Genomic DNA, 17902 nt, shown 5'->3' with positions numbered 1-17902 from the left:
TCCCTCTCATTCAGCCCATCCTCCTCCCTGCCTTCCTGCCTGCTCTCCATCTCCCTCCTTCCTCTCCTCTTTCCCAGCCTCCCTGTCTCCTCTCCTTCCTTTCACGTCTCTTCTCTCCATCCTCTCTTCCCACTTTTCTTCTTTTCTCCCCATTCTCTTCCCTTCTCATCGCTCCTACACTTCCTTCCTTGCTCTTGTGTCTTTATCTCCCAGCTCCGTGTCTCTTACCCTCTGCATCTCTCTCCTCTCTCGCTCCCTCCTGGGGAGTTCCAGAAACATATCCATATATGGCCTCCATGTCAGGGATCACAAGTGATGACATCACGGGAGGGCCAAAGCTCCGAGATGCTCTCCGAAGTGAAGTCCGTAATTGACGCGCCCTGGAGGAACCAGGATCGCGGCTTCCCCAGTGCAATCTTTAAACAGGAAATCTGAGATTCATAACAACTTATAGCTTGGCTTGCCATCATTGGTCATGCGGTGGGCCCAAAATAAACTCCCTGCTTCAAAGGAGAGTGTTTCAGAACTGCCTGGCACAGCAGCCAGGAGCCCAGGGCCAGGGCAGAAGGCAAACTCAGGGAGCATGTTCTGAATTAAGGCACTCTCAAGAAAAATCTTTTTTATTACCCCTGAATTGTACCCTTGTTTCAGAGCCTAACAGGTAATGCATGCTTTCAACTTTCTTATACAGCGAGATTGCTCGTCTGGCTGGGGCTTACCGCTGCGGTGCCTATCTGTAACCTCTTAAAGTCCAAGTATGCTCTTGCGTCAACCTCTTTCTCTTATTCTCTTGAGTTATAAAGCAAGCTGGTGATTTTCATTTTGGATTTGGGGGACAAGAATCGGCTGTTTGCACGTACTTGTCCGATCTTCTGGAGGTTTCTGGCTCAGAATATCACTCTGCTGTGTGCTTCTAAAAATGGAAATGCAAAAGGAGTTATCAATGATGCTATTGTTGGTTCCGTAGGCCTTGGTCAAGGTCTATGTCAGACAAATGAATTTCAGAAATGCTTTTAGGTTGAATGAAAGATATTTTCATGCGTGGGGATGTCAGTTTCATGTGCCATTTATGGAGCATCTATGTGTGTGCAGTATTGTGGGGGGGGGCAGGTGATAGCAACACTGGATGCCAAGGGCTGTACCTGCAATGACGTGGGGTTTAGGAGAGGGAATAGGATCTGCAAACAAAAACTATGACACCACATAAAGAATGAGAAGCGTGTGTGTGTAAACATGAGGACATATTCAAGGAGGTGATGGCCTTTGAAAGGATGGGTGGATGTCCTCAGGTGGGTGGAGGGTGTGTGGGAGAGGGACCTCCAGGTGGAGGGGCGGCTCACGCAAAGACAGACAAGCCGGGGTGGGTCTGGGCTGATGGTGGGAAGTGCAGTGTGGCTATAGCAAAGGGTCAGGAGGTGAGAAGTGGGGGTGATGCTGGGAGGGGAAGCGGGGGAGTGGGGATGGGGGATGCAGGTCCCACCAGGTGAGGCAGGAAGATGGAACATTTTCTGATCATTTTTGAGCAGAGGAGGCGTGGGTGGAATCTGACTTCAGGCAGCTCCCCAGGAAGCCAGGGGGATGGCCCGGAATGAAGAGGCAGGGAGGCAGTGACCCTTAGGTAAGTGATGAAGACCTGAGTCGGGGCAGAGGCCAAGCCCCCTGCCCAGGATGGAAGAGCTTATGTGTGAGATAGGGACTGAGGGAGTTCACAGGGGCCCAGACAGATCCTGAGGGACCAGCCCACCAGCCACAGGCCCTGATCTCTGCTGTCGGAGCCTGGAGCAGAGCGCAGTGAGGCAGCCAGGGGCAGATGCTCCAGTCACTTCTGGAACAGTTGGACGGGTCCCGACAGCTGGTGGCAGGTCTGTTTACAACACAACCTCCTCCAGGGGCTGGCAGCCGCCTCCACCTGGCACCCTTCTAGTTTGCATCACCCATTCTTGCACAAACAGGCCAGCCCATGATGCCCTCTTCCTCCTCCTTGGGGTGGGGACCCAGTATGACCCACCCCTGGTGACCTTACAATTAATAAGAGTAATCAGTATCTGTGAGTGTTCACTGAGCATTTACCGTGAGCCAGGCACTGAGTCCAGGGCTTGCGGTGGTTGTTCCCAATGACTCTTCTCATGGGTATAAGTTAAAGGTGATGGTTACTCCCATTTCCCGGATGTGGAACCTGAAGTCCCGAGAGGTTAGGGTCTCGCCTAAAGCCAGACAGCTAGGAGGAGTTGGAGCTGGAACTCAAATCCTGGCCTCTTGGCCGATGGGCCTCCAGTGCCCACAGTCTAAGCCGTGGTCTCTGCAGCCTCCCAGGGGAGTGGCACTGAGGTAAACAGACACGTCCTGGCACCTTCGAAGGATCATAAGGTGCTGTATATTGTGGACAGGCTGGATCCAAGAGAGTCTTCCCAAAGGAGGCACAAAAATACCTCCGGACCCACCCACTGTCCTTCCACTGCTGAGCTGTAGAGGGTCAGGCGGCCCGGAGTGGGCGGCTGTCACAGGACTTGTTTATATCTTTACTTCTCATCCTTAGCACTTTCTTCTGGACTCATTAATGCCTGGGGGTATCAATGAAGTCATTAAGAGCTTTGCGGTTGAGGGAAATGTTTCGGGCAGATGGTGGTAAGGTAAAAGTCAGGTGATTCCTAACCTGCCTGAAGTTTTTAAAGAAAAGCGCACAGAAGAGAGGGGTGGAAAAAGAGAGGAGAAGTAGAGAGAGAGAAGAAAAATATTTAAATCAAGGCAGGAGAGCAAAAAGCAAACAAAACAAACAGAAAGGAGAACAAACCTAGCTGATTTTGGTGTGATCTCGAAGAAAACAATTTCCAGTCAGTCCTGCGTGCGGTTAGGCTGGGTGAGGAGGGGGCTCTGGGAGGACACCCCTGCCCCGTCTGAGACTTCCCCCTCTGAAGCCTGGAGTTAGAGCTTCCAGAACCTTCTGCCACCCAGGGGCCAAGATGAGGGAGAGTCCCTGTGCTCCAGGTACCCAGGATAAGGGCTAGGCAAGGCCATACTTGGGCTGCAGAGGGGCGGAGCAGCAGCTGTCAGAGGCTCAGCCCCACACCGTGTGGGGTGCTGGCACAGATGGCAAAGCAAGGCATTCGCTGAGCCCTGGACAGAGGCTGGGGCAGGGGCCTGGAGTCCTGCGTCCAGACTGTATGTGCCAAGCGAGCCAGGCTGACTGCAACAGGAAAAGACAGGGAGCTGGACAAGGGGGACCTTGGGAAGGCGCCTAGCTGTGCCAGGGTCAGCATAGCTAGGGCTCACCTCCAGCCACTGCAGGGCCAGGGGGTGAGAGACGTGTCCTCCACTTGGGAGGCTGAGCTGAAGGTAACCCACGAGCCCGGGGACTCAACAGCATGGGGCCCAAAGAGATAAAACTTGGCATTCACGGGCTTCCCTGGTGGCGCAGTGGTTGAGAGTCCGCCTGCCGATGCAGGGGACACGGGTTCGTGCCCCGGTCCGGGAAGATCCCACATGCCCCGGAGCGGCTGGACCCGTGAGCCATGGCCGCTGAGCCTGCGCGTCCAGAGCCTGTGCTCCGCAACGGGAGAGGCCACAGCTGTGAGAGGCCCGCGAACCCAAAAAAACAACAACAACAAAAAAAAACACTTGGCATTCACTGATGCTTTTCTTAGCTGGTGCTCATGGCACCACCTCAGATTGTGGGCCTTTGGGCCTGTGTGGAATTTATGCTTCTCCTCGGAAAATGGAATATTTTCCACCAAAAACAGGAAAGAGGTTTTTTCCTCTTGTTCTTTCTTCTTCCTTCTCTCCCTCTCACCCTCTGTTTTGTGGTAGCTTCCTCAATGTACAACAATAAGTAAATAATCTTCTAAAACTTGTCATCAGGGTCCTAGACCACTTGTGAGTGATTCGCCCTGATTCAGGTTAGCAAGGGGCGCTCAGCCCATTTCAGATGGAGTTTTGGTCTCCCAAACATACAGTGGGCACAGAGGGTCTGGCGGTGTGGTGGCGTGGGAGCGGAAGCAGCTTTGGACAGGTTCAAATCCCTGGCCGTCACCCCCTACCTGGGTCATTTGGGCCTGTCATGCCCCGTTCCTGGGGCTCAGCTTTCCCTCCTGGGCTATGGGATCAGCTGTGATAAGATCCCCTTGGTAACCTCCAGCAACCCTGGCCCAGCTTCAGAAACCTAAAGTCCTAACTCCCGAGAGAAGCCAGGAGTGTGTAACCAGCACCAAAGTTTCTGGGATTAGCAGAGCTGGGAGGGGCTTTTGAGCTTTAGAGTCTGGACAAAAGGCTCCAATCCCATTAGCTGCCAGGCCCTGGACGCCGGCAGCCAAAGGCTTGTCAGCACTGCCTGTTACAAAGGCCCACCCTGGGGCTTTGACCTGGGCCCCTCTGGGGGCCAATGAAGGTGGCCTGGATTCCACTCTCCCTCCCCCGCAAGGCCGGTTCGCCCCTTAGCCAGAGCAGAGACTTCCAGAGTAACTAAAACCGCTGGCCACTGCCCTAAATATTCGGTGTCAGAAGGTCTGATGAAAAGAGGGGCAGGCAGGCTCTCTGCCACTTACAATCTGGGCCTCAGTCTCCTCATCTGGGCAATGGGAAGAATCCTCCCCTGACTCTGGAGGTTTTGAGAAGTCAAATGGTGTAATACATGAAATTGGCCAGGAAACATTGCAGGGACCCACAGCACCAGCCTTTTTATTTTTATTTTCAAAATTTTATTGAAGTATAGTTGATATACCGGAGCCAGCGTTTGGGGCCCCGCAAAGGAGGCAAAAGAGGAACTCCTGGAAGCCTCAGGGGTGGCGCCAGTCTCCCCTGTTCCAAGCGGGCCTTGGATCTCGACCACCGCTCCCTCCACAGACCCCTGGCTTGACTGGTAGGGTACACTACACTCTCGCTTTCCCTGGGAAAGGGCTATTTTTTTCAGGTGTACAGCAAAGTGATTCAGTCATACATATTCTTTTTCAGATTCTTTTCCATTATAGGTTATTACAAGATATTGAATATGGTTCCCTGTTGTTTATCTATTTTATATATAGTAGTGTGAGCACCAGCGTTTTTTACGGTTTAGGTTTTAAAGCCATAGGACCCAGGAAGGGGAGAGAATGCTTTAATGTTTTACACTCACGAGCTCTCCACCTGGAAGTGTTTCCCCAGATTTCCTAGGACCTCTCTGGATCCTGGAGGAACAGCAGATCAGAAAGATAAGCTTTGACGTAAACATACTGGGCATTGCAAGGAGAGGGGTTTGAGGACCCTGGGGGCCAAGGAACAGCCCAGGTCAATTCCTCACTTCCTCATACGGCCCCAGGCTCGGCCAGCGGCAGGTATTTAGGACTGTCTTGGGCTAAGGTCATGTGATGTGAAGCCCTGGATAGATAGATAGGTAGATAGATAGATAATTAATTTAGTTTAACCCAGGCCTTTACTCAAAACTTAAAAAAGAACTGGAAGCTGTGGGTTACATAGGATGAGGGCGAGGTGTGAAGTCAGAAGATGTGGCCTCTGGTCTCTTCCTCATCAGTTTCTTCCTGCTGTGCCTCAGTTTCCTCATCTGTAGAATGGGAACAGTACCCTCATCACAAATCTATGGGAACCGTACCCTCATCACAAATGTATCACACAGCTCAAGCTAACAACATACGTAAGAGTGTAAATTAACTGCAAACGGAGGCATTAGGGCTGTGGTTCTCCCAGTGCTTGTTGCAGTGTCTGAACCACAGTGCTTTGTGTAAGAGCTGAATCGCACAGTCCACACTCACACCTAAAACACCCAGGTGGACCCTGCCTGATGTACTCATCCCGCCCTTACTACGTGCGGCCCTGATCCAAGAACTAAGTGCTCACCAGAAACCCACTATTGTCATTTGTAGGTGGTCACCTCATACATGACTTCAAACCCAGGATGAAGAGGAGTGGGTTGGGCTGTGGGTCCTTCTGAAGTTCCTAGGACAGCGGGTCGTGCCGGCAGGAAGGGAGGCGGCAGAGGGAGGGGCCCTGGGGAGCAGTGGATTTGGAAGTGGTGGGGAGAAGCCATCCTGCACCCAGGCTGGGTTTAGGGAAAGCGTGGAGATCTCCCTCCTTCCCAAGCTCTGAGCCCGTTACTGACCCCTGGACCCATCCAGCGGGTCTCTGCAGCGTCCCTCGGGGCTACCCGAGACAGCCCGGGGGGCCAACAGCTACAGCCGACCCTCCTGACCACCGCTGTCAGGGGAAAACAGTTTGCATGGAAACTGCCAACTGGGAACGAGTTCCAGGTGACAGCATCTCAGCAGGAATGGGTCAGAGCAGAGAACCGCAGCATCCTGGGAGCCACGGACTAATGTTAGTGGATTTTCCTGGGCCACTGGCCACATGCCAAGCGCCCTGTCCCCCATTTCTATACGTTACCTCGTTTTGTCTGACAGCACCTCTGTAGGCCGGATGCTATCATTATCTCCATTTTACAGAGGGGCAAAACGAGGCAGAGGGAGTGGAGTAATCTGCTCCCCATCATACGGCCAGCTGGTGGCAGAGCGGGCTTTGAACTCAGGCAGTCAGACACCTGTGGTCACGCCCTCTACCACGCACAGTGTCTTCTCATAATAGCTGTGCTTCCCAGGTTTGACCTAATCATTCATTTGCCTGCCCATCCAACATTTATTAAGTACCTACTGTGTACCTGGCCTTGGGTATGTCCTGGGGTTATGGCACAAATGTGATACAGGCTTGCTCTGTGGAAGTTTCCAGACTCTCTAGGGAGCCAGGCCCACAGTGGGCAGTCAGAGCACTAGAACGTCAGGGGTGCCCTTGGGGGCCGCTCTGGATGCCTCAGCCGTCAGATCAGGGAGGCTTCCTGGTGGAGGAGCTGCATGAACTGCGTCTGGAAGGGTGACTAGCCAGGGAACGAGGCCGGGAGGGGAGGGAAGGGAAGGTAGATGAGCAGAGGACAGGAAGCCTCTTGTCTGGGCTCTCACTCCTGACTCAAGTCCCCGGCTGAGGGGGAACTTGATGCCCTGGAGGATGACTGCCAGTCCCTTTTCTGCCCCCAACCCTTCCAGCCACACCTCGCACCCCCAGTTTCTGATAAAACATCCAGGAAGCCACTCTTCCCGCCGCAGGCCCCCAAACGGCTACAGAGAGCCCACCGCAGCTCCCAGGCAGACCCTGGCTGTCAGAGAGCCTGGACTTGCGGAGAGGGGAAGGAACTGGGGGGAAGAAGGGCCACTTTTCAAACGCTATTATTTAGTCCTCACTCCAGTCCTGCAAGCGTCCATGTTTCTATGCCCATTTCACAGATGTAAAAACTGAGGCCCAACTTAGAAGAGCACTGGCTGTGGATGGACCAGGCACTGTTCTGAGTGCTTTACTGTGTTAACTCAAGGAGCCCCGTCACAGCCACTGTTATCCCCATTTTATAGCTGCCCTGGGAGAGGTGGGGGCTCCCCTGGAGCCAGAATTTGGGGCCCCACAAAGGAGGCAAAGGAGGAGCCCCTGGAAGCTTCAGGGGTGGCTCCAGTCTCTCCTGTTCCAAGCTGGCCTTGGATCAGCTACTCTCGACCACCGCTCCCTCTGCAGGCCCCTGGCTCGACTGGCAGGGCCCACTACACTCTCCCTTTCCCTGGGAAAGGGCTATTTTTTAACCCCAATCAGCCTCCCAGAGGGTCCCTTGAGACCGCTGGCCTCTCTCCAGGACTCAGGCCCAGAAGGTAGCCTAGCCCCCAGGCTGAGGCCTCAGAAATCAAGCTGGACAGCACGAAGGTGATGAGAAACTGAGGGCAAGAGAGGGGCAGGGCATCACCCAGGATCTCACCTCGTCACCCCTGCCCTCACTCTGCCATGACATAGGTACTCTTTTAGGTACATTTTGCAGGTGAAGAAAGTGAGCTTCTAAGAGGTCACAGAGCTACCAACCAGCAAAGTTGTGATTTGAACCCGGCCAAGCTGACCCCATCTGCTGCTTCTTTTCTTTTTTCTTTTTTCATTTTTTGGCCATGCAGCGTGGCCCGCGGGAACTTAGTTCCCCGACCAGGGGTCAAACCTGTGCCCCCTGCAGTAGACACGTGGAGTCTCAACCACTGGACTGCCAGGGAAGTCCCCCATAGGCTGCTTCCTAATTGCCCCCTCATGCTAAGGCTGAGCAGTTCCACCTGCCAGTGTCCCTGGCAGCAGCCCTAGCCTGTAATTGCACAGGCCCAATGATGGGGAAGTAGCCCGGTATCACACACTTCCTTACCAACGGCCAGGCCCAGCGCTAGGCCTGTCCGTGCTTGAACCTCTTAATTCTACCACCACCTCCTTAACAACAGTACTTACCAGGGTCTCCGTTTTAAACAGGAGGATTCTAAAGATGGGGACTTACTCAAAGCCCCTCAAAGACTAAGGATCTCAGTGGGAAAATCAAGAGTGAGGGTAGGGAAGTTCTTCTCCCTCAAGGTCCCTTCAAGGTCAACCCCCATCTGTGGGAACCCACCATGGTCCCCACCGCGCAGGTGCCGGGTTGGGTGAGGATGGCTATATTACCCCTGCCTGCTCAGAACCCTTGTGAGTGCCACTTACTTGGATTGGTGTCCCTGGAATTCCCAGAAGGAGCATTGGATTTGAGGTAGGAAGCTTGGGCTCCAAATCCATACTTTCCAGCTGCCTGTCCTCATGCAAACCTTTCCCTTCCCCTTTCTGAATCTTAATTGCCTCGTCTATCAAATGGGTTCAATCATGTAGGGGCATCAAGTCTTTTTGAAAAGAGAGAGGATGCATAAGAATTAATAAGTTAATTCAACAAAAGACGTTCTTAGTTTCTAGGGCTGTTGTTGGGGCAATGCCATGGAATAAGTGACAAAAGGGAAAGTCTCTGGACGCTGTCTGATCCACGGGGGAGGGCCTGGGAGTCTGGAATTAGCTGCGGGAGATGGCAGTTCCAGGTAACCATCACCTGACTGTCCTCGCCTCCCTAGGAATCTGGTCAAGGAAGGGGTGCTTGCTGGAGCCGGGTGCTGTCCGGGTCTCTGAGCTACCCATACCAGGCTGCAGGGCCAATGCTGCCTTAGGGTGAGGGGCTGGAGGGGTCCCCTCCCAGCTGCCTGCACTTGACCAGCACGTGTATATGGCCCCTTCAGCATGGTGAAGTGGGTTGTCTCATTCCCATTTTTACTGATAAAGGAACGGAGACCCAGAAGGGGAAGTGACTTGACCAAGGTCACATAGCTAGTAAGTTGCAGAATTGAAACTAGACCTAGGGTTCCTGACACTCAGATCTGAGATCCTTCCATTCCTGCTTGGTTCCCTATTCCCCCATGACTGATGCTAAGCTCTATACATACGGTGGACCTGTTGAAGTGACCATAAGGGACTCCCAGGGACAGAGAGTTTGGTGTTCACTAGCACAGAGCTAACCAAGCATCTCAACGAGTTGTAGAAGCTTTAGAACTGGAAGAACCCTTGGAAACCTTCTAGCCAAAATCCTCTTTTTGCAATGAGAAAACTGAGGCCCAGAGAGGGACAGGGATGTGGCTGAGGTCACACAGCACTTTAGCATCAACTTGGAGACTATAACCCAGGTCCCTGACTCTTAGTCCTGTGCTCTTCCCCCTCGCTCCTGGTCTGGAGCAGATGCCCTCAGGCCAGGGCACCACGACGCTGGGCAGGCACTGGACATCGGCACTTCCGGTCAGGGTAGCACCACGTGAACTGAGCCTCTGCCTTGTGCCAGGTGGGGGTAGAGCCAAACTCCAGCTCTGGAAAAGCCAAGGCAGGGACCTCAGGCACAGGGAAGCGAAGAAGGGGTGGGAAGCAGGGCCTGGGTCAGCTGGGGGTGGGACCACCTGGCTGCACAGTGCCCCCTTCCAGGAGGGAAGGGATGGAAGGCAGGTTCTAGCCCATCCCACCATTTAACAGATGGAAAAACTGAGAGCCTGAGAGAGATAGAGAGATGCTCGTGGCTGAGCTGGGACGTAAACCCCCAAGTCTCTTGATTGCCAGTCTTGGGTTCTTTACACAATAAACAAAACTGAGGTTGTCGGTGCGGCAAAATAATAATAATGGTAATAATAATAGTGTCCCAAACGTTAAGCACAAAGTGATTTTGAGGTCAGAATGCCCCTTTCCCTCCCCTAGGGTGGAGCACAGAGCAGCTACCTGACACTTGATGTGGAGCTGTGGTTCTCAGCACCGGCTACCTACTAAAATTGTCAAGGAAGCCTTGAACATTGCAATGCTTGGCCGCCAGCCCTGGAGGCTTTGAGCTCATGGTCTCGGGTGGAACTAGAGCCTTGGCGTGTTTTCAAGACTCTCGGTCAGGCCTAAGAACCATGTTTTAAGATGATTTTTGACTGCATATAACAAAAAATCCACCTAACGTTGGCTTAAACCATAAGGATCTTCAGTCTTTACCTAATAAGCAGGCCAGGATGGGCAGACCCAGCACTGGTTCAGCGGCCCAACGATATAATGAAGGACTCAGAAGACCTGTCATTCACTCCGTCAAACTCACTGTTGCGACACTGTCCCTCTCAGGGTTACAAGATAGCTGCCACCACTCCAAACAGCAAGTCCTCCAACACAAAGCAGGGGTGTGGGCGAGGAGTCATTTTCTTCACTGCTTTCTCTTTTATTAGGAAAAGGAAAGTCCTTCCTGGGAGACCCCGGCAGAATTTCCTTTATGTCTCTTTGGACAAAACCAGGCTACATGCCTACCCCTAAATTAGTCACTGGCCAAGGGGGTGAGATTGTCCCAATTGTCTTGGAACAGTCATGCTTCATCCATGGAAGAGGGCACACTGCCTGCCTGAACAAAGCCAGGTTCTGCTATCAGAGAAATTGGGGGAAATGGCTGTTGGGTGGGCAATCAAGAGGGTCTGCTGTACCCTACGATAGTGGAGAGATTACAGCCACCCACACAGTAAACTTAAACCAGGCATTCTCCCCTCATAAGGCATTGGTCTTGGGAAGACCACCCAGGGTCAAGTCCACACATGAACTACTGACCACAGCCTGGAGGGAGAAGTTCTAGCAGCAGAATGCTCCTTGGAAGAAACTGGGTAGGCTTCCTGGAAGAGGAGGCACTTGCTCTGGACCTTGAGGAATGAGAAGGAGTTCTTAAAATGCAGGAAGGAGGGAGATGTGTCCAGCACAGCTCAAGCAAGGGCACTGGGGTAGGAACCACGGCTGGGTTGGGGGAGAGGTGTGCCCTCGCCTTACCTGGAAAGTCAGGGATGCAGAGGAAGAGGGTGAAGGGAGAATGGGAACTGGATTTTGAAGAGGTGGAAGGCCAAGGCCAGGCGTGCAGGCTTTATTCTGTTAGGCAGAGGAAGGACTTGGTGAGGTCTGGGGTGTGGGGCTGGGAGACCACCATGAAAGCCACTGCTGAGGCCAAGCAGGAGGAAATCAACGACCGAACCAGGCAGAATTGGTGGGGAGAAGCGGGTGGAGGGGAATGACCCCAGGAAGGCTGAGGCAGGGCGTAGGACCGCCGTCCCCAGATGCCCTTGTGTGCTGCCTTCGGAGCTGCAGCCTCGTCTAGCTGTGTTTGGAAAACCCACATTTGTGTGATAATAACAACTCTCATTTGCTAGTGCCTTACAGAGCAGTAGGTGTTACTCTTAGGGCTGTGACAGGAATTAGATGGAAGAATATTTACCAAGGGTTCAGCCCACATCAGATCCCACCCTTCGCCCCGCTCCCACCCCAGATGGGTGACCCCCCCCTTGTGCTTTATGGCTGGTCCTCCTGCCAAGTGGTGGTTCCCAGTCACCCGTGGAGCCCTTCGAAGAAGTGGGATGCTCAGGCCACACTCCCAGAGATTCTGACTTAATGGGTCTGAGACGGGGCCCAAACACCAGTCCTTTCTAGAACCAGTTTTATATTCTTTTAAGTAGATGTGTTACTGTGGTATAATGTACAGAAATGTACAGATCATGCCTGAACGGCTCCAGGGATTCTTACAAAGGGAACCAACCAACCGCGTAACAACTTAGATCAAGAAATACAGCGTGACTGGCCCCCCTCATGTTCCCTCCCACTTAGTAACCCCCAAAGGTAACCACTCTCCCGACTTCTATCACCATAAGTTAGTTATGCCTGTCCTTGAACTTTATACAGACCGAACCGTGTATGTATGTTCTTTATTATCTGACTTAATTTGCTCACTCAGGTTTGTGAGATGCATTCTGTGACTGTGTGTAGCGGCAGTTTGACTATTTCAATGGCGCATACTATCCATCCCAGGGATATACCGCAGTGCGGTAATCCATTCAAATGCTGATAGACACTTGCCGGATGCGCAGGCTCAGCGGCCATGGCTCACGGGCCCAGCCGCTCCACAGCACGTGGGATCCTCCCGGACCGGGGCACGAACCCGTGTCCCCTGCATCGGCAGGCGGACTCTCAACCACTGCGCCACCAGGGAAGCCCCATTGGGGTTTATTTTGAATAACGCTGCTATGAATTATTCTCAAACTTGTCTTTTGGTGAACATATGTACACCTGTCTTGGGCATAGAGACTGGAGTGGGATTTGGGGGTCACGTGACATGTATATGCTCAGCATTAGCAAATGCCGTCCCATTTTGACACTTCTGCCACGAGCGGGGAGCATTCCGGTTGCTCCACTTCCTCTCCAACACTTGCCATTTCCCATCTTTTTCACTTGAGCCATTCTGGTGGGTGTATAATGGTATTGCATTGGGGTCTTAATCTGAGTTCTTCCCAAACACTTAGGAAGTTAAGCCCCCTTATGTTTGGTGGTTGGCCTTTTAGATGTCCTCTCTGTGAAGTGCCTGGCCTAGTCTTCTGGGTATTGGTTAGCTAGAGCCACGAGAACTCTATATGACAAAGCACCCTCAACAAGCATTGATTCTCGTGCTCTGGCACTGAGGGTCCATAGGCTGATCTAGGCCAGGCCAGGCTGGGTTACTCAGCTTGGGCTACTCAGCTTCAGGCTGCAGGCCCACTGGACAGAGCTCCTCTGTGCTGGTTGAGCTGTGGCAGCCCCAGGTGGGTTCACTCTGGAACCCAGCTAAAGGGCAATGGCTCCAAGGGGGAGTCCTGGCGATGGCAGAAGAGCGAGTGCCACCGCACACGCGCATGTCAAGTGGCTGCTTTATCACGTCCACTAACATTCATTGGCCAGAGCAAGTTACACGGCCAAGCCCAATCTCAGTGGGGAAGGAAGGGGCAACATTCTGCCTCCAGGGGAAAGGGGAGGGTGAATATTTGCCGAGCAAACAAACATTTGCCGAATTACAGCACTGGTATTTTTTGAAAAGATCTCATGTGACTCTAATCTTCAGTCAGGGCTCAGAATCACTGACCTACAGCCACACGGCATGTCAGCTGGTCAAAATGAAAATCAGGCTAAGCTGATTTTACTTCATTTCCTAAGAGCAGTTGACTCAACCAAAGTCCATTTCTCCTTAAGGCAATTTTTTTTAAGAAGACAGTCCCTGGAATTACACGGCAAATGATTTTAACCATCGGTTTTAACTAGATCATGTGATTCATCTCTAATAATCTCAACTCTAGCACAAGGCAGAGAAATGCGTGGATAGGGTGTTGTTGGATGATTGGAAGGAAGGAATGTGGGCACGGTTGTGTAATCTCCTTGAGGGCAGGGATTCTGTCTCTTGGGATCGTGTTGTTGTATCACCAGTGCTTAGAAGAGTGTCAGACATAGAAGAGGTGCTCAGTAAATAATCTCTCAGTTAACGATGCATGCACACGTGTATAGATAGGCTGTCTGGAACGGAAAAATGAATGGTGGATGAGTGGATGGTTGGTTGAATATATAGATGTATAGATGGATGGATGGATAAATGGATGGGTGGTGGATAGGCAGATACATCTGAGGGTGAATAATGGAGAGATAGGTGGATGGTGATGATTGGCTAGACAGATGAGTGGATGGATAGGAGCATGGATGTTGGATGGATGATTAGATGGTTGGACAGATGGATGGCTAAGTGAACAGATGGGAGGGTGAGTGGATAAATGAGTGGGTGGGTGGACAGCTGGATGTGTGGGACGATGAATAATTGGTTAGATGGGTGGCTGGTTGGACGGATAGTTAGATAGGCTGGTGGAGTGATGAATAGATGAGTGGGTGGATGGATGTGTAGATGAATGGGTGGTTGGGTGGATCATATGACAAAATGAATGGATGAAAAATGATTGTGTGATTGCCACAAGAAAGCACAGGCTTCCCTGTGTGTAGACATAGCTACCTTGCATAACTCTTAGTGACCAGGGTGGCTTTGATCTCCTCACAGACTTTTCTGATTTGATGCTTGCTCCTCCCCACTGAGTGTCTTCTGGAGGCCAAGGTGAGAGGTGGAAGAGGATGGCCACGGAGATCAGTGCTCGGGGCAGACAGCGTGCCATTGGGCAAGAGGAGTACAACCTGTATAGCAGCCTGAGCGAGGATGAGCTGGTCCAGATGGCCATTGAGCAGAGCCTGGCTGACAAGACTCGGGGCCCAGCCACCTCTGAGGCCGCTGTGTCCACACGTGTCAACCGCGAACCTGCGCATTTCTACCCATGGACCAGGTGAGCAAGGGGAGGCCAGATGGCGCGTCCATCAGGCACAGATCCCAAACACTGTTAATCCAAGACCAAGTTATCCTGGTCTCTAAGATGCATTTTCACACTGTAATGACTTACATTTGTTATCTAAACTTACTGAGCTCTGAAGGTGCCAAGTGCCACCTTGGGTGCTGTACACACTTGGCCTCATTTTATCCTCTTAAGGACCTTCTAGGAGGCTCTATGCTATATTCCCATTTTACAGATGAGGAAACTGAAGCTCAGGGCTGAGTAACTAGTCCAAGGTCACACAGCTAGCAGGCAGTGGTGCAGAGATTGGAACTATCTGATTCCAGAGCCCAGGGCTCGGCCTTGTACCACTGGCTTTATGTCTGGATGCAAAGGAACTGATGTTCTGAATCTGGCCAGGGCTTCCAACCCTTTCTATGCCATCTCCCTGGCAAAACATGTCTGAGAAGCAATGACATCTGCCCAGAAAACCATCCTGCCTCCTGTTCTGGCTCCCCATCTCAGCACGACCTCATCCTCCCATTAGCAGGACCATCTACAGCAGTTCCATGTCGCACCAGTAGAAATATGATACGGGCCACAACTGCAGTTCCACAATGCAATTTTGAATTGTGTGACCTTGGGCAAGTCATTTAACCTCTCTGAACCTCAAACAATAATGGTAATAACAGCAGCAACAATAAACAGACTTTTTCCGATGTCCAGAGCCAGTCGACACGGATGAAGGTGGGTGACAGTACATTTTGGCCCTGTGCCCTGATGAAACCTACCAGGGTGTTCCCCAAGTGACTCTGGCCCTTCCAAGGCTGGACACCTCTGCCAGGAAGGCTGGGCAAAGGCCTGGGTTGCCCATCACTCAGGAGCCCCCTCCATAAAGGGGAAGGCAGGCAACCTCCTTGGGCAGCTGGAAGGAATATGAAGGCTCCAGGTTACTGAGCTGACCACAAGGACATCCCATCCTGAGACCCAATCTGAAAAACAGAAGCCCAGGGCCAAGGACTCGTGGTGGCTTATGCTCTAGAGACCCTGGTTCCTGTTTTGGCCAGTTCAGCCTAAGTCAGACCACAGGTTCCTCTTTCTCAGAGGGATCAGATAGAGAGAAGAGCAAGTTCCCTCCAACCCGGCCTGCAGCACAAGCCATACGTCCTGGGGCCTCCGCAGCCTTCTCCCCAGCGTGGGAACCCCCTCCAGGAGTGCTGTAGACACTTGAAAACATTAGAACTGTGCCCTGACCTCCTCCTTCCTCTAGTGGTAAGGAAGTGGAGGCCCCACGTGGGGTGTAAACATTTATCCTGAGAAAGAAAGCTCTCACGCAGCAGGGAAAGGACTTATCCAAGGCCATGCGGCCCTCACCCAAGATCCAGGCACAGTCAGGCAGGGCAGGATTCAGCCTGCATCTCCTCACTCTTGATGTGACCTGAAACCTCCTAGGCTCTGTTCTGCCCTTTCATCTCCGAAAGGAGGCTGGGTTGGGCCCTGCTAGGGAAGCAAATCCTTTTCATGGGATTGTTAATCACATTCTCTTCCTCCACATGCCCAGCCCACAGGCGTTCACCTGATCCCGACAAAAGCCACGCAAGGTGGACGTTTCTGTGCCCATTTTACGTATGACAAAACACGCGCCCGGCAGGGCCAGGAACTGAACCAAGGTCTGTCCCACCCTGAAGTTCAGACATTTGACCAGCTCTGTTGATTCTGCAAAAGCCTCTCTCTATTTCCTGTCCCTCCTTCACTTTGAAGACACTTCTCCCCACAGAGATTCAGGGTCCCCCAAACAAGAGACACGCGGATTTGTGCTCACATTCAGACATGGTGTCACAGTAAGTATGGGGCCCAGTAGGGTCCTTGTCCACTTTTTCCCCCAAATATCATAGTGTTCGTCTAAGTAGACCCACAGCAGGTTTAGAAAGCGGACATCACTTATGTCCCCAGAGGCTCCACTTGGCCAGCTCCGCCTCATTTCTGACCAGCCTCCCAGGTCAGGCACGTTGCTCTCTTACTTTCCTGACTGTTTCTTTCACTGCCCTGACTACAACAGCCTCTATGTATTTCTTTCTGCCATTAACCTGTGAACTCCTTGAAGGCAGGGGCCTCAGCCGTCTTCCTTCCGGTGAGGCCTCGTATCTAGCACACAGGGCCTGACCCGTGGCAACACCGCATAGCTCTTGGTGAACGGATGAATGGGTGAATGAGTGAGGAGGTGGCAGACTAGAGTGGAAACAGGAGTGGGTTGGGAGGTTCGGCTCCTTCTGTCACCTACTGGCTGTGTGTCCTTAGGCAAGTTACTTGACCTTTCTGAGCCCCAGCAGCCTTATAAAATGGCAATAACAAAAACTTGCCCAGGCCTACTGTGCAGTATTCTTATGAAAAGCTAATCAGATGAGGTGGGTGCTCTCCCACATCCTGCAGCCTGAACAACTTCGCTCCGCTTCCTCCCTGAGGACCCTGAGTGCCCATCTCAAGGCTGCCTCTGTATCATGGACAAGCTTTTGTGTCACCCTAGGAAGGCATTGCCCGGCCTCCTGAGCGTGTCCCCAGGGACACTGTGTGACCTCCTTGGGGACAGGGAAGAGATATTACTCACTTTTGTATCCTCAGTACCTGGCAAAGAGCCTGGATCATTGTAGATGCCCAATGAATGTTTTTTGGCAAATCAATGCATTTTTAAAAAATATTTATTTGGCTGTGCCGGCTCTTAGGTGCGGCAGGCGGGATCTAGTTCCCTGACCAGGGATCGAGCCCGGGGCCCCCTGCGTTGGGAGCGCGGAGTCTTAACTGCTGGACCACCAGGGAAGTCCCTGCATTTTGAATCCAATAAAATTCTCTAGAAATATAATTTATTGTCATCAGATTGTGACCAAAATGGCAAACGTGGACGTAAAGGTCAAGCGGGTCTTTGGGATCCTAGAAATGAAAGTCAGCTCAGCATCCCAGAGAAAATATAATATTCCCTTTTAAAGTCATCTTCCAATTTGTTCCTCTCCCACCACGAGGTAAGGGGTGAAGGTTGAACATGTATGAGGATCATTTTCCAAGGCTTGGCCCGCTGAGGGCCCCCTGAAAGGCAGACCAACGTCCCATCCAGTGGAGAAGTAGGGTTCATGCACTCATGGGACAGGGAGCCCAAGGGTACGAAAATAGCAGTCCGAGTGGCTCCAGGAAGCTGAGTCTTCCAGTCTTTAAACTTCTGCATTTTATTTAAGGTTAAATTTCTAAGAAGAAAAAGGAAGAAAGCATGAAGCAGGAACTTGCTTGGGCTGACGTGTGCACAGCTGCAAACAATTCAAATAAGCCACCTACACTTACCGTACACTTACGATGTGCCAGGTGACTTCCCTGCACCTGGATGTGTATCAGGCCTGGTTCCTGTTCTCCTTAAGCTTTCAGTCTAATGAGGGCAAAGG

General features: G+C 52.1%; 1 protein-coding gene across 3 annotated transcripts in view; it reads left to right on the top strand.

Moving 5' to 3' along the window:
* Positions 1–549: 549 nt before the first annotated feature.
* Positions 550–17902, top strand: part of ASB2 (ankyrin repeat and SOCS box containing 2) — a 43135-nt gene continuing 25782 nt past the window's right edge. The window contains exons 1-2 of one of the 3 annotated variants that reach the window (XM_032624926.1): positions 550–661; positions 14216–14492. In XM_032624926.1, the coding sequence (XP_032480817.1) occupies positions 14287–14492 (206 nt within the window). In that variant the 5' untranslated portion in view covers positions 550–661; positions 14216–14286. Of the gene's footprint in view, positions 662–8314; positions 8561–14215; positions 14493–16241; positions 16319–17902 lie in introns of those variants that run through there. The other 2 variants (XM_032624927.1, XM_032624929.1) reach the window with 2 other exon arrangements.

Source organism: Phocoena sinus, chromosome 2 (assembly GCF_008692025.1).
Source record: "Phocoena sinus isolate mPhoSin1 chromosome 2, mPhoSin1.pri, whole genome shotgun sequence".
In the NCBI taxonomy this organism is placed as follows: Eukaryota; Metazoa; Chordata; class Mammalia; order Artiodactyla; family Phocoenidae; genus Phocoena; species Phocoena sinus.
This window is presented reverse-complemented; position numbering and strand designations above follow the sequence as displayed.